A 15,242-nucleotide genomic window follows, 5' to 3' on the forward strand; every position below is an offset into this window, starting at 1 on the left:
AAAAACATGTGGCGGAGAAAAGACACCTGTTAACTGCAAAAGAATTAAGAATTAAGGTGAAGAATTAAGGGTGAAACCATCAGGAACCCTTTAGTCTCCAGCGCCACCATTTTCCAGAGCTGCAACCTACCTGGAGTCTCCAGAAGTGCAAGGTGTCAGGATCTCAGAGACTTCAGTTAGGTAAAGAATCCTAAAAAATGACCCCCACTAAATAAGAATCATAAGCTGAAGTGTTGTAAAATACATGAAGCCTGCTTTTTTATAGGCTTTATAGGTTTTATAGGTTGAGAGTGACTCTTGAAGGACCAGCACCACATCCTCTAGTACCACTGTTTGAAGAATTAATCTTCCAGAATCTGGCAGTACGTTTTGGGAGTTAATTTTTAGTCCATCTCTGCAAAACGGACTTCAGGATGGACTAAAATGAACTCCCAAAACGTACTGCCAGATTCTGGAAGATGAATTCTTCAAACAGTGGTACTAGAGGATGTGGTGCTGGTCCTTCAAGAGTCACTCTCAACCTATCTGTCCAAAGCCTATAAAAAAACCTTCTTCATGTATTTTACAACACTTCAGCTTGTGATTCTTATTTAGTGGGGGTCATTTTTTAGGATTCTTTACCTAACTGAAGCCTCTGAGATCCTGACACCTTGCACTTCTGGAGACTCCAGGTAGGTTGCAGCTCTGGAAAATGGTGGCGCTGGAGACTAAAGGGTTCCTGATGGTTTCACCCTTAATTCTTCACCTTAATTCTTAATTCTTTTGCAGTTAACAGGTGTCTTTTCTTCACCACCTGTTTTTGTCAGATCCTGCTGACCCAACGAGCATTTCACTGTCCAATGGTCATGCCTTAACTGCAATGTCTAGTATTGCATTAGTATTGCATCCTTCTCATGGGCATTTAATACTTTTTGACTTTTCAGTCTGAGTTAAATCTCTTTTTTGGCTCAATTTATCTGTAAAAGAAAACATGCCTAATAATTCTGCACACCTGAATATAAGGTGATTTTAATTTCTAGCCTTCATGAACAATTATATATCACTTATACATTATTAAATACTAAATCAATAGTAGTTATTAGGATTACTGTGGTTTGGAATTGGTCAAATGTGCCTGGAAAAAAAATATGATCAGAAAATCAACGTGCCTAATAATTCTGCACTCCCTGTATAGGCTACACACATACAACGAGCACATTTAGCACGGCCAACAACGTTTGTCAATGTTTGGTAAGTTCCCTTGCGAAATATACATAAAAGCTGACCAATCAGGTTGTGAACATATCCCTATGCCTTTAGGTTTGGTATCTTTAGGTTTGCAGTGATAAAATGCCAATGTGAATGCTAAGCGGACCAGGACTACTTTTTTTTTTTCCCTTCTCGTACGGACCAAATGATCCAAGTGAACATAGTGTGAACACGCCCTCAATGTCACTTTCTCCTGACCAGATGCAAAACGATAAAGCGATAAATCCAAAACATTTTGTACTCCAGTATTTCTGCACTAATATCTAACCAGGGGGCCGGTTGCATAAACCGCTAAGACTAGTCTTACAAGTTAGACATACATTTTTTTTCTTTAAGACTGTTCATCATTTTTTTAAATCAGTTACATAAAAACATAGACTGGCCTAATTTGATACGAAAAGTAAGACTGAATGCCACTTGCCTAACTGCTAGTGGCTTATACTAGATCTTAAGACACTGTCTTAACATAATGGCTTAGTTTATGCAACTGGCCCCAGTAATTCTAACTAATAAATCTGCACTCATTTAAACAAAAAAAGGGTCAAGGTAGGCACATCTTAAGCATCTTAGCCAGGTGCAAGATCAAAAAATATATATTTAGAAAAGATAAAAAATGCCAACGTTTCGGTCAAAGACCTTCATGCTTGTCATTTAAACAAACCCTTATTAGTATTAAACTCCAAGGTTACCTAGATTAACTAATTGGTGAAACCGTTTCCTTTATTTGCATTTATTGACATGTATCTTATGTTCAATTTATTCTTTTTTTAATTCATATTAAAGATCCAGGCATTACAAGACCAAATCCAGGCCCTCTCTGAGCAGAACAGGACACAAGCTGAAGAACTAGAACTCTGGAAGCTCTCGACCATGGAAGAAATAATGGGCAACAACTCGCCGTCCATTGTGCTAAAAGAGTTCGAGCTGTTCCTCCCCTGCTGTCCCAGCAAGCTGCACACACAGTCCCGAAAGACAAGGTAACGTCCCTTGACTGGCATTTGTTGAAGATAAATATGTGATAAGCGACATGGTAATGTAAATTGTGTTTGTTCATAATAATTTAAAAGGCAGTGCGAGGTACTTAACGTGAATTATGGGTATGTTGGTCTTGAGATGAGGAAGGTAAACACAGGTTCAGTGAATGAGGGATGTTTATGTAGGACCCTTAATGCAAGACCCTTCAGTTTGTGCTCTGTCTGCTGTAGAACCATGATGCACCAGCGCACTGTCGGAGACGTGGCAAATCCGTCTGGATTAGACGACACAAACGACCAGACCAGCTTGGGGGGGCATGTGTCAACTGAAACCCAAATGACACATGATGTGAGAGAATCTCAAGGACCTACTGAGGTAAATAACGTTTCATAACGCATGGCATTATTTACATATGTGAAATACTTTTAAAGAGTAGTTTTCCCAGAATGAAAATTGTCATGGTTTACTTTCCCTCATGTTGCTCTAATTTTATTTTCTTCCATATAATGAATGTGATCATTTTATTTTGCTACATTGTTTCAACAAAAGTTTTTCGATAAAAATATATCAATATATATGACTGACCATTCAACTAAACTAAGTATGATAAGTTATTGACATGGCGCCTTTAGGCTATAACGTTTTTTCCATCTACATTTATTATTTATTAGCATATTAAGAGCATTTCATAATAAACTGTTCTAATTTGGTAAAAAATATTGAGAGATTGTCATTTCTGGCATGGATGGATATTTTGTATGCAATATATCAAAAGAAAGAAGTAGAAACCCGGTAGTATATTCGAATTATCATGCTTTCCCCCCCTCATGTCCCCCTGAGACAAGAGAATTATGCATTTGATTTCTGGAAAAAATCCTCAGATGATGCAAATATCGTCATTTTGCATCATTTTATCATTTTGTGTAATTTTTTAAATATCGTAATTTTCCCAAAAATCTGAGGCTTTTTTAGCCAGAGGCTATAGACTACAGCCAGTAGCAGGAGCTAGTTGCTCATGTTATCAACCCGCCCACAGGGGAGGGATCTCACACACAGAATGTAAATGTGCACGGCTGCTCGGATCGGGCATTAATAACGGAGCGGCGCAGAGCAAAGTGAGTGTTTCAACTTTTCAATGAATTCCTATGAAAGTTAAGCTTCCATAGTCATGATCTGAAAACACGTCAGACTGGACACGCGCTGAGAATGACAGCTGTGCTTACCTCAGCTCTGCTCAGCTCTTCACTCTCGTGATGAATGAAATCTGACTCCTGCTGCGTCTGTGACACTTTCGTTCGGCTCACTCACACTTTATTGAAAAGACACGTTCAGTTTTTAATTGTAGTGTCTGTTCTCTAACTGAACAAAATTATTTTATTACTATGAATATCAAAACGACGGTGGGGCGGTGTAATGGTGAGCAAGTGATAACCAGTAGCCGTGGCTTTGGGAGTGGCCTCGTAGAGCAGCGAAGCAAGTGCATTCTGGGAGTTGTTGTCTTTCATCAACATGAGACAAATTAATTTTCTGTCTTTTCTCAGTCTAGAAGGCACCAAATTCAAAAATAATTTCACATTTCTACTACATAAATGACCCAGTTTAAATACACATTCATCTTCCCAGCGCTGAAGTGCCCCTTTAAATGTGAGCAAGTTTAATTAAAAAAAGCCACTTTTTGAGCAAAAAGCTGAGAAATTCACATTTTTGTCAAAGACCACATCCAGATTGAATTCAGAGCAATGACCAAAACCTAGATGGAGTAGATAGAGTCCATCAACACCCCTAATGCTTGCACAGTTCGTTCTGGGTTGACATTTCATTCAGTGACATTAGACCGTTTTGATTTATATTTTGGTTAATGTTGATGATCGCATTATTTTACATATGCATCTGCTTGCATGTGATATCGCTCTTTTATGCTTCTTCGCCTGTTTTGATCAGGAGATTTAGTACTCTTTCAGAGGATGTCATAGCGCCCCCTACCACATAACAGTGGAAAGAGTTAGGGCTGTGCAATTAATCGAATTTCGATGTCGATTTCGCCTCCCAACGATCACCAAAATAGTACAATCGAGAAAAAACGATTATTTTGTCTTGCGTTCTGAATGAAACGCGCACGCGCTCATCCGCCCCTCCCGAACCCACAAATCTCTCTCAGGTCGTGACTCGTGTGCATATCATCCGCTGGAATTTAAAAACTCGGCGCGAGTAAAGATGGCAGAAGGAGGGCAGTTACAGCAGCGTTTGGTGAGCAAAAAAGGCAAAACCAACTCCGTTGTCTGGAAACAGTTTGGCTTCGAGGAATCAGACGACGAGCAGAAACATGCTACGTGCAAGATTTGCTACATGGTAGTGGCTGCAACGCAAGAGAACACCACGAATTTGTTTACCCACTTGAAAATTAAACACAGAGTGACCTATGACAATCTAATATAGAAACAAAAACTGACGAGAGCAGGGGAGCCGTGTAAACGTCCTTTTTTTCCTTCATATTTTTCAAATAATTCTCTCTTTAGTAAACTTTGTTCAATGCATGCGAGATTGCGAGTGCTGCCATATTTTCGAATATGACCAGTCGTTTTCACCGTCATCACCCGGGTTTAGTGCTTTAGGGTTTAGGTTTAGAATGAGAAGCCGCGCGCGCTGTGAGAAAATGTGTCTCTGTGCGTTCATCCGAGAGCGCGCACACGTCTCTCAGCGCGCAAATATTGAGTTCTCTTTCAAGTCTTGCTCTTGAACGGACAAACTCACACACAACGTATGTCAACATGTCCATCTTGATGAGTATCTTAGCAGACATAGTCTGTATATGCCTTAAGTGAACTTTATACAGTCGATAAAGAAGACGCGAGGTCTTAAAGGGGCAGTAGCCTTTACTGCTGTCTGTTTAATGTCAAACAACAAAAGACAAGGACATCACTCACCGCTCTTCATTGAATAGCTTTTGTAAGTTTAATAGGATTAATCTTTAATTTATGCACTCAAATATGCAATGTTATTTTACATTTGATACATTTCTGTACCTGAAAACTAATGTTAGACGTACATGAAAAGCATAGCCGAACCATATTGTTGATCTTATTTATTTGTGGTTATCATTTTTACGTGAATACTTTTATACTTTGATTCGAATATATGTTATATTATTTATTTTAATAGTTCAAAAAGTACAACAAATGTTACAATTTCAATTGAATTGTTGAAAGGTGTATTTTTAATAAATACAACACATTCCCAAAGTCATGTGAAATAATCGTGTTACATAATCGTGATTTCAATATTGACCAAAATAATCGTGATTATGATTTTTTCCATAATCGAGCAGCCCTAGAAAGAGTTAAAGGGTTAGTTCACCCAAAAATGAAAATTCTGTCATTAATTACTCACCCTCATGTCGTTCGACACCCGTAAGACCTTTGTTCATCTTCGGAACACAAATGAAGATATTTTAGTTGAAATCCGATGGCTCAGAAAGGCCTCCATTGGCAGCAACGGAATTTGCACTCTCAAGACCCATAAAAGGCACTAAAGACGTCATTACAAAGTCCATCTCACTACAGTGGTTCTACAATCATTTTATGAAGCGACAAGAATAGTTTTTGTGCGCAAAAAAAAATCGAAATAACTTTATTCAACAAGTTTTTGTCTTCCGCCTGCGCCTTTGACGTGAACTCACGAAGCACCACGATACGTGCGTGAGAATATGACGTAGAGCCGGCGTTCTGACACATGACCCGGAAGCGAGGAGCTTTGTTTACAAGCAGTGGAAGACACATGCTGTATCTAAGCTGTTGAATTCTACATTGATCGTGCTTTAGGTCTTGGCGTAGTGCTCAAAATGGGGCTAAAGTGCATTTCCTGGATGCCCAAACCATGAGAAACGAACAAGTGCACGTAAAAGTGCCTTATCAAAGCCGGGAAATGAAAGTCATATTCTCGCACATGCGTTGTGGTGCTTTGTGAGTTCACGTCAAAGGCCCAGGCAGAACACAAGAACTTGTTGAATAAAGCCTTTATTTAGATTTTCTTTTGCGCACAAACTATCCTTGTCGCTTCATAAAGTTATTGTAGAACCACTGTAGTGAGATGGACTTTGTAACGACGTCTTTAGTACCTTTTAAGGGTCTTGAGAGTGAACCGTGCCATTGTGCCAATGGAGGCCTTTCAGAGCCATCAGATTACAACTAAAATATCTTCATTTGTGTTCCGAAGATGAACGGAGGTCTTACGGGTGTCCAACGACATGAGGGTAAGTAATTAATGACAGAATTTTCATTTTTGTGTGAATTAACCCTTTAGGAGGACAACCCTGAACCCAAACAGTATTTGTATCTCAGTTACAAACTAATTTTTTCAGATGTATTTCTAAGAAAAAAATGTATTCAGTCTTGTATTCAGAACAATACGGTAATAGTCTGATAAAACCGCTGCTCTTAGTTTTTAATATTCATATCCAATTAGACTCAACTGATGAAATACAATCACAACATTTAGCCCACATTCTTCAGCCCTAGTACAAAGCACAACAAACCTGGACCTTAAAAAAATAAAAAAGCCTTTTAAATCGCAATTTGATCCACCCCCCCTTCCCCAATCATGCAACCCTTTATACCTTTGAAATATTTACGGACCTATTCCTTTAATTGTTTTCAGAACCTTATGACTGGGATTGAGGTGATGACCGAAGGACATGCTCAACGCGATTGTGAGAGCAGCTCTGTTAACCACAGCCACAAAAGTCCTCCTGTGTGTGTCTCAAATACAATGACTAGTAAAGTTGAAGACATGCTGTCACCTCTACTGACCAAACCAACCGATTACAGTAATTCAGAGTCTCCGCCGAATGCCTCATTGTCTCTCGAGGATCAGACCAAAGCGGCAGATCCCAGTGCGAACAGCCAGGAAGATGCCTTAATCAGTGTTTCCATCTCAGCCAAATATCAGACAGAGGTTATCAACTCAAATTCAATCACAGAGTCCTATGGGAATGCAGACTCACAGAATTCTGTGTTATGCACTGGACATAATGAGATTGAAACTATAGAAACGGTTGCTTTGGAAAAACATGGCCATTGTTATGGAGATGCAACAAATAAACTGGGTGAACACTATGCTACACTCAAGAATGAACCTGCTCGGGGTCAAAGGGCAGAGGTCAGCGAGCTCCTTGGAGTTTCTACCAGAACAGAGGTGAAGAGTGTGTCCACTCAGACAGAGCAGAGTCGAGAGCTGGATTTGAGGAACAAACATTCCCCCATTCATGCCTGCACCCAGACAGATGGAGAACAGCTGGAGATGGAACAAGGCGATAAAGAGCCTGGAGACCCGCCGTCCCTCTCTTTGGCCCCAGAGACTGTTACAAACCAACTGCTCTTATCCAGTGTGTTCCCAATGAGCGACCCAGCTCACCTTGCTGAGCGCATCCGGCAAAACCGCAACCGCATGTCTGCCGCTTACGACGAGACCGAATATGAACCGTACGGCCTGCCCGAGGTCGTCATGAAAGGTAAGAAGGGAAACAGCGTGAACATTCAAAATGTCTCTCTTTGTTTTCCAATGAAGAAAGTTGTGCATTTTTATCATTATTATAAGACTGAATGGTCTTAAAGGGATAGTTCACCCACAAATGAAAATGACCCCATGATTTACTCACCCTCAAGCCATCCTAGGCATCCTAATAAGAAATTCTTCTTTCAGACGAACACAATCAGAGTTATATTAATGTCCTGGCTCTTCCAAGCTTTATAATGGCAGGCAATGACTGTTTCTGTTCCATCTATCTATCGATCCATCATAAAACTAATCCACATGACTCCGGGGGATTAATAAGGGCCTTCTGAAGCGATGCGTTTGTGTAAGAAAAAATGTAATCTCTAACTTCCGCTAACTGTCGTACGCGCGTTCACAAAAGAACAACGTTCCAGTGTATGACGTAGGACGCTCCGGTAAGAATATGCTAGGGATGCACCGAAATGAAAATTCTTGGCCGAAGCAGAATAATAATAATAATAATAATAATAATAAAACACTTGGCCGAAGCCGAATACCGAAAGCAGTTTTTCTATTTTATTTATTTTTTTCATTTATTTTGCAAATTTTTTCACCATTGCATAAATGTTGCTTTTTTTACTATTTTGTCTTGCTTTTAAAATAATTTACAAACTTTTTTTTTTATTTTTACAAAACTACAATTTCAAAAATATTTATTTAACACTGAACATTTTTAGCATTCCAGCAGACATTATACAAACAAAGCACAATATTGGCCATTGCGTACAAGTGATCAACAACTTTGTCACCGCTGGAGTTGTAATGTATACATTTCATGTTCTACAGACACATAAGCCGCGTTTCCACCGCAGGAACTAGGGACTTTGGGCTGGTACTCGGTGTGTTTCGACCGCAGGGTCTAAATGAAGTTCCGGGTAAATATTTCCCCCTCTGAACGGCCCTGCTCACGAGGTGGTACTTTTTCAAAGTTCAGGAACTTTCGGGGGTGGGACTTGGGTGCTGAACATGCTGATTGGTTGAGCTCACGCAGCATTTTATTTCAACCGGCATTTTTAAAAGTCTTTTGCGAGGTTCATTCTGCGTTCAGTAAATATCAGTCTTGCTCTTTCTGTCCAATGGCGCGCGTTCGTCTCAGCGATCTCACGGTCAATGTCCATAATAGCTGATAATAACTTACGTTGTCTTATTTTAAATCTAGCTTTACGAGCTTTCAGAATATGCTTTAGTGTCAGTGCTCGTCTCTTTTCCGCCGTTTTGTTAATGACCTCTTTAGTAAACCAATACATAACTAGCAAAAGCAGCGCTGCTTGAATCTCCTCCACTTGTTATTGTTGCAGTGTTGCGCAAAAATATCACTGTCCGTCGCTGACTGTGAGGAGCAGTCACACGCAGGCCTACATCACCGGACTAATTTGCCTAATCTTCACGTTACTTTAGACCGCAGTGGAAGGGGAGACAGTAGCAGGTCTAGGGGAAAAAAAAAGTTCCTGGTACAAATTGTTTCGGGTAATTTTGGTGGAAACTGGGCTAAATATGCACTGGAGCATTTGGCAATATATTATTACAGTATCAACTCAGGGTGCTCTTGCTTGCATTTGAGGGTGCTTTGACAATTCAGCAGAACAGTGTCTGCAAACGGCCATTTGTGCGTCTTTCTCGGCCACTTTAAAGAGCACCTATCATGGAATTTTGAAATTTACCTTTCATGTAGTGTGTAACATAGATCTAAGTGAACAAAAACATCCTGCAAAGTTTGAAATATGACAGTGCACTGTATATATAGTTATTTTCTTTCAAAAGTAAGAGTCGACTCCGAGTCATTTTTAAGAATCGTTAGAAGACCGAATCTTTTTCTCTGACTAGATGACGTCAACTTGTCAAGTTATTTGAATACGATACGCCCACTTATTGCGCTCCAAGACGCCAATGAAAACTAGAAAACATCCTGGCGACGAGACGCTGTGTTCTGAAGTGCAGAAGGATGAGCCCAAGGATGAGCATTTGAAGACTAAGTGGCTTGAAGACAAACCATACATCGTCGCGATTGTGTGTTTATTAGTCTTCAAATGTCTCTATTTGCATGTTTCGCGATCTCAGGAAGCTTTTATTATGGACTTCTATTATGGCACATGGTATCTTCTTCGTCTGTCTGTACCATATATGGACTACATGTGCACAGAGCGCCCTCCGGCTGCCAGTTTGAATTGAAAACAACACATTAGAGACATCAGCGCATTGTTCGGTAAAATTTATTCAGTCTTTTCACTTATTCGGCCGAATAATTTCGGTTGCCGAACATTTGGTGCATCCTTCAGAATATGCTATTTCTCGCGAAAACCAAGTTTTGTTTTGCTCTATCCTCAGCCCTTCAGCGTTTGTCACCGGAACTTACTGTGTGTTACAATTCGCTCTGGCCGCTCTGCCAGCAACGCTGTAGAAAGATCCGTGGACTCTTACGTAGATCGAATGCTTGGTCTTTTTTTAAATTGTATTTAAAGGGGGCGCAAAGCAAACAAGCATGTTGATCGGCAGACTGACCACAAGTGGGGTATAAGTTAACCTCATGAAATCTTTTAAATGTGAAAAGTAAGAATGAATTGCATTCCCGCTGAAAAACAAGCGTTCTAGCGCGAATATGTTGCCTATAAATAGTGTTGCGCACCTTATCAAATTACACTATGAATGATCACGTTGTAAATGATAGGGAACCCCGCACCGCAATGACAGTTAGCCGTGTGGAGCACTTTTATGAACTTCAAAACAGAAACAGCCATTATAAGGTTCGGAAGAGCCAGGACACTTTTTAATATAACTCTGATTGTGTTCGTCAGAAAGAAGTGTCATGTACACCTAGGATGGCTTGCGAGTGAATCATGGGGTCATTTACATTTTTGGCTGAACTATCCCTTTAATTCACACCTTTTTATCTCCTGAAGGATTTGCTGACATTCCCAGTGGACCTGCCTGTCCGTATGTCCTGCGCAGGGGGCTTCTGGGAACTGATGCAATGCCCCGGCCACGCAGAGAAGCCACGGCCAAAGAGGAAGAGGATGACATAGAGCCATAGTTCTCATACACGCCTGTTACCTCCCTTAGGTATTTACTGTGCTTGCTCTGAAACACTTAGAGAAGCATTTGAAGTCATTTCCACTGGTTATACTAATATAATTCCCATTTCAGAGCAGCATTGTCTGTATTTTTTTTAATTTAGGTTTTCACACTGAAGGAATTTCACGGCCTCTTTACGTTTTTTTTGTTTGAGTAGTGGAGCCGTTTACAAATTAGCTTCGAAATACCAATGTAATATATTTTTGTTTGCGTAAAGGTGGTGATAGCCCCTCTTTTAGAGACTTGAATTTTGTGAATAGCCTTATTTATTGACAGACACTTTTTGAAGACTTGCCTTTGTGCACTACTGTGTGTGTGTGTGTGTGTGTGTGTGTGTGTGTGTGTGTGTGTGTGTGTGTGTGTGTGTGTGGGGAATGACTCAGATCAAGCTGAGCATGTTTCCGTTCCTTGTATGGCGATTCACTGTCAGACCGTTTCTTTCTTTCTCTCTCTCTCTCTCTCTCTCTCTCTCTCTCTCTCTCTGTCATCTAACAGCTTTATAACGCACAGTGGAGTATTTATATCTTTGTCAGCTTGCAATGAAGCATTTGAGAAGCTTTGAGAAATGGATACATATTTGATTAGATTAATCTGTTTATCTGATTGACTGTCATCTGTGTATTTGTGTGTACGTTTGCTGTAATGTGTTTCTTCTAAATGTCAGATGGATTGTAGGATTTTCAGTTAGGAATGTTTACATTAAACGTAAATGAAATCCAAGCGTTCGTGTTGATGGGTTTTCTTCTTTTTTTTTCTGTATTCTAGAAATCTGTGCCAGATTAACTTGGGAGTTCTCTGGGTAAATGTCATTATTACATGGTTCTTTAAAATGCTTATTAGTATTTTGTTTGGTCAGCCCAAGCATTCTTTTAAATATGTTTTTTAAATGACAGATAAACTGTATAATTTCAGTTATACACTGTAATTTCCTACAATGCTAGGCTTGTTCTGTCTTTTATCTGCACTCTTATCATATTCAAATAATTTTGACTCGTATCAATAATTCATGTATTTTTATTGCTTCATTTGGAAAGTAGCCAAAAAAAGTAATTCTAGACCCTTTTCACATTTCCGGGTTTCTCAGAAGCGGAAGTCGGCATAAGATTGGGTTAACGTTTAAAGCGGTGAATGAGAGAACACATTCAATATTTTGTGTTCCCATTTGCTCAAATGGCAAAAGAAATTTAACAAAATTGTGAATTTCACAACTTTCAAAAAGAGGGGAAAAATGGAGTGAGATTGATAACGGCAGTCAAAAGAGAGAAAGATGTTAATTTTACCGTCGTTCTCTAGACGCTGTATTAGAAACACCCTCACAGCAGCGGTAACTTGATTTTTGGATTTTGATGCAAAAGTAATATAATACTAAGTATTATTGTTATAAATGTACATGGGTCAATGACAAATAAGAAAAATTATAATTTTTTAAAGATAAAATTATAATTTTAGGCAAAAGTTAAATTATAATTATTTAATAATTATTATTTAATAATATATTTTATATAATAATTAAATTATAATTTTAGGCAAAAAATGCATTGTCCAAAAAATGTATGGTGTTGATTCATATTGTTTTTTACAGCTTTTAAGACAGCATTAATTCCTTACTAAACAAGATTTCTGATTTTACCACCCAGAAAATGTCAGGTGGTGCGACCATATATTCATTTAAAATAATATACATGTACAATATACATATGAATCATTGTATAATGCACATCACATGGTAAATTCCCTTTTCTATGTATTGCCCTTTTAGTCAAATTCATATAAACGGACACTATTTCATGTGTTCAGAACACAATTTTCCATAAGGAGTAATGTTTAAAAAAAAAAATGTTTTGTATACATTAAATAATGGTTTACATTTATATTTCTTACTTCATTTTGCAATTGCAGTGGGAATTGATACTTTTAAATGTAAATTTGCTGGTCGCACCACCTGACATTTTAGGTCTTTGAAACACCACAACTCAAAAAGTCAATTGAATTAAAAAAAAAATCTTATAAAGGAAATATTGTAGATCAATTTGAATTTGAAATGTATTTATGTCCGGATTCATTATTTTCCTAAAAAAAAATACATGTCATTGACCCACATACAAAAAAAAACAAAAACGTTAATAATGTTTGTAAGAAACCAAACCATTTGTAAATCCGTCAAGATTTCAGCGAGATAAGAGTATTTGTGTTCGAGCAGATCGAGCCAGAAAGCTTGCCTGTGACAAGATGGCCGCCGGTGATGACGTTAGAGACTCCGCCATAACACATCTAGCCTTTATTATGTATATCTATGGCAGCAACGGTCAAATTTTTTTCTTTCTTTTTGTTAATTATTTAAGTCAAATATATGTTGCGTATTTATTCCTTTTATATAGGCCTATAGACTGATTTTATGAAAACAATTTTTAATTTTTAATGCAACTTCATTTTCCTTAAATCATCCTGGCGACCCATTTTTTAAGTCTCGCGACCCAGGGTTTGAAAACCACTGGATAACTGAATCACTGCTGCAGTCATTAATGTTGGCTGCTGTCACTTTAACCCTTTAACTGTCACCCCCCCCTTTTTGAGAATACACATGAAAATGCACTATCCAAACATAAAGGGCTGTAATTCAAGAATGCTTTGGAATATAGACCTAAGTTTGGTCTTGTTTTAAAGCAGACACTCGGCAGATTATTTCTAAAGTGAAAGCAATTAAAAAAAATATGAAAGTATGAAAAAGTTATGGAAGTTTAAATTTACTGAAAAATAAAAATACTGTACTAAATATTTTTTATTTTATATAAAATATATATATTACAAAAATTATTTAATCTTAAATTACTATAAAATCAAAGCCATGTGTCTAACCAAGTTGTGTTCCAAATTTGAAGTTGATATCACAAAAATTGACGTCCCCATGAAATGTTGTTTAGGTGCTGTACCAAAAACAGCCACCGGGTGTCATTCAAATTCCATTTATTGTTTTTTTGATGCATCTTCCTGTAATTTTCTGTGCAAATATCACTTCCATAACAAAACAGTCCCCAAATATGGACCCTTGAGACTCAGACCTTTCCGACGATATGTGTTTTGTCAAGATTAGAAAAGATTTTGATTATAAAGTAGTTAAAATAAATGTTGTAATCTGAAACATGACGCCGCCCACTAGGGGAGGAGCCCTAGAAGAATTTAAAGTACCATTTCCATGGTAACGCAACGTCCAATTTCAAAACGGTTTCCACAGGATGAATTTTGAGTTTGTAAGCTTTCGAATGATACCCAATTTATGATAATTACTGAAACATATGATACGAAAAAAAGGTGATCAAAAAAAGAGCACCAGGCGTCCCGCTAGTGGGACGGTGACAGTTAAGAGGTTAAGAGCTCAACGGACCCATTATACTGTTACACACGCTCTTTCTCAGTCACTTTACTGTGTTTACGAGGATACTTACCAAAACGGCATTTCGACATATTTGTGTGTAGGCTATTTGACCGTTTAGGCGCGTATCTGTACTGTAGCCCACAGTAAACATCGCGTGTGCTTCCTATTTTTTAATTTTAAATTACAAGTCTATGGTTCCTCCCCATCGCTGAGCACGCGCGGACAGCCGCATAGGCGTCTCTTTTGTGGCTTAATAACACCGTTTAATATCAACTCTTCAGCTCTCTGTGTTTAAAGACTCTCCATTTGTGTCTCTCGGATGAACAGGTTGTTCGAAGAGTCCGTGTTTAGTCAAGATTTTATGCTTTTTTTCCCCCCTCCTCCTTCACTACATTTCTGTTCATCTGTAAAATGTTGGCATCACACAAACCTAATGTAATGTCCACAGTTAAATTACAACCTGTTTTGCAAAATAATGTAATGATCGATTCAGCTTATGAACATGGCGTTATGCACATGTTTTCAAAAGCAAAATGTTAGTCATTGTTGGAGCAGAAATCAAAGGCATATCTAGGGTTGTGATATCACATATCAGAGCTTTTAAAGGATTTAAAGGCCATTTTGGTCTTTACATCAGCCCGGTCAGGGAGTTCTGTTTATTCTCTCTTGAGTTAGGCTGGACCCAGAGGGCCCATTGCGGTTCTTACAGTGAATGTTTTAAATTCTGAGCTTTCATGTTTGACGTTGATTTACCATTGAGCTTCTGTCCACAGATGACACATGTCTAGTCCATTTAGTGCTGGGTCATCACCATGGCTGACATCCTTAATTAGGGATGAGCATAGGCGTAATTTGAGAGTGGGAAATGTGCCCACCACTTTTTACCAGGGTAAATATTGTCCCCACCACTTTTTGAATCATCTCGTGGCACTGATGTACCGAATACAAAAGAAACATCTCCAGTTGATTGTTCGTCTGTGTTAAATAAGAGCCAGTCTACAGTCGTGGATGAACATCTTAAAAAATA

At 38.6% G+C, this 15,242-nt stretch overlaps 1 protein-coding gene across 1 annotated transcript in view; it reads left to right on the plus strand.

Moving 5' to 3' along the window:
• The window catches only part of LOC307139389 (uncharacterized protein), a 56,146-nt gene extending 44,586 nt beyond the window's left edge, over nucleotides 1–11,560 (plus strand). The window contains exons 13-16 of the mRNA XM_079838345.1: nucleotides 2,032–2,225; nucleotides 2,454–2,598; nucleotides 6,877–7,729; nucleotides 10,671–11,560. Of these exons, the coding sequence (XP_079694471.1) occupies nucleotides 2,032–2,225; nucleotides 2,454–2,598; nucleotides 6,877–7,729; nucleotides 10,671–10,801 (1,323 nt within the window). The 3' untranslated portion in view covers nucleotides 10,802–11,560. The remainder of the gene's footprint in view (nucleotides 1–2,031; nucleotides 2,226–2,453; nucleotides 2,599–6,876; nucleotides 7,730–10,670) is intronic.
• The last annotated feature ends 3,682 nt before the right edge of the window (nucleotides 11,561–15,242 follow it).

This window comes from Gobio gobio (genome assembly GCF_949357685.1).
Source record: "Gobio gobio genome assembly, chromosome: 16".
Taxonomy (NCBI): Eukaryota; Metazoa; Chordata; class Actinopteri; order Cypriniformes; family Gobionidae; genus Gobio; species Gobio gobio.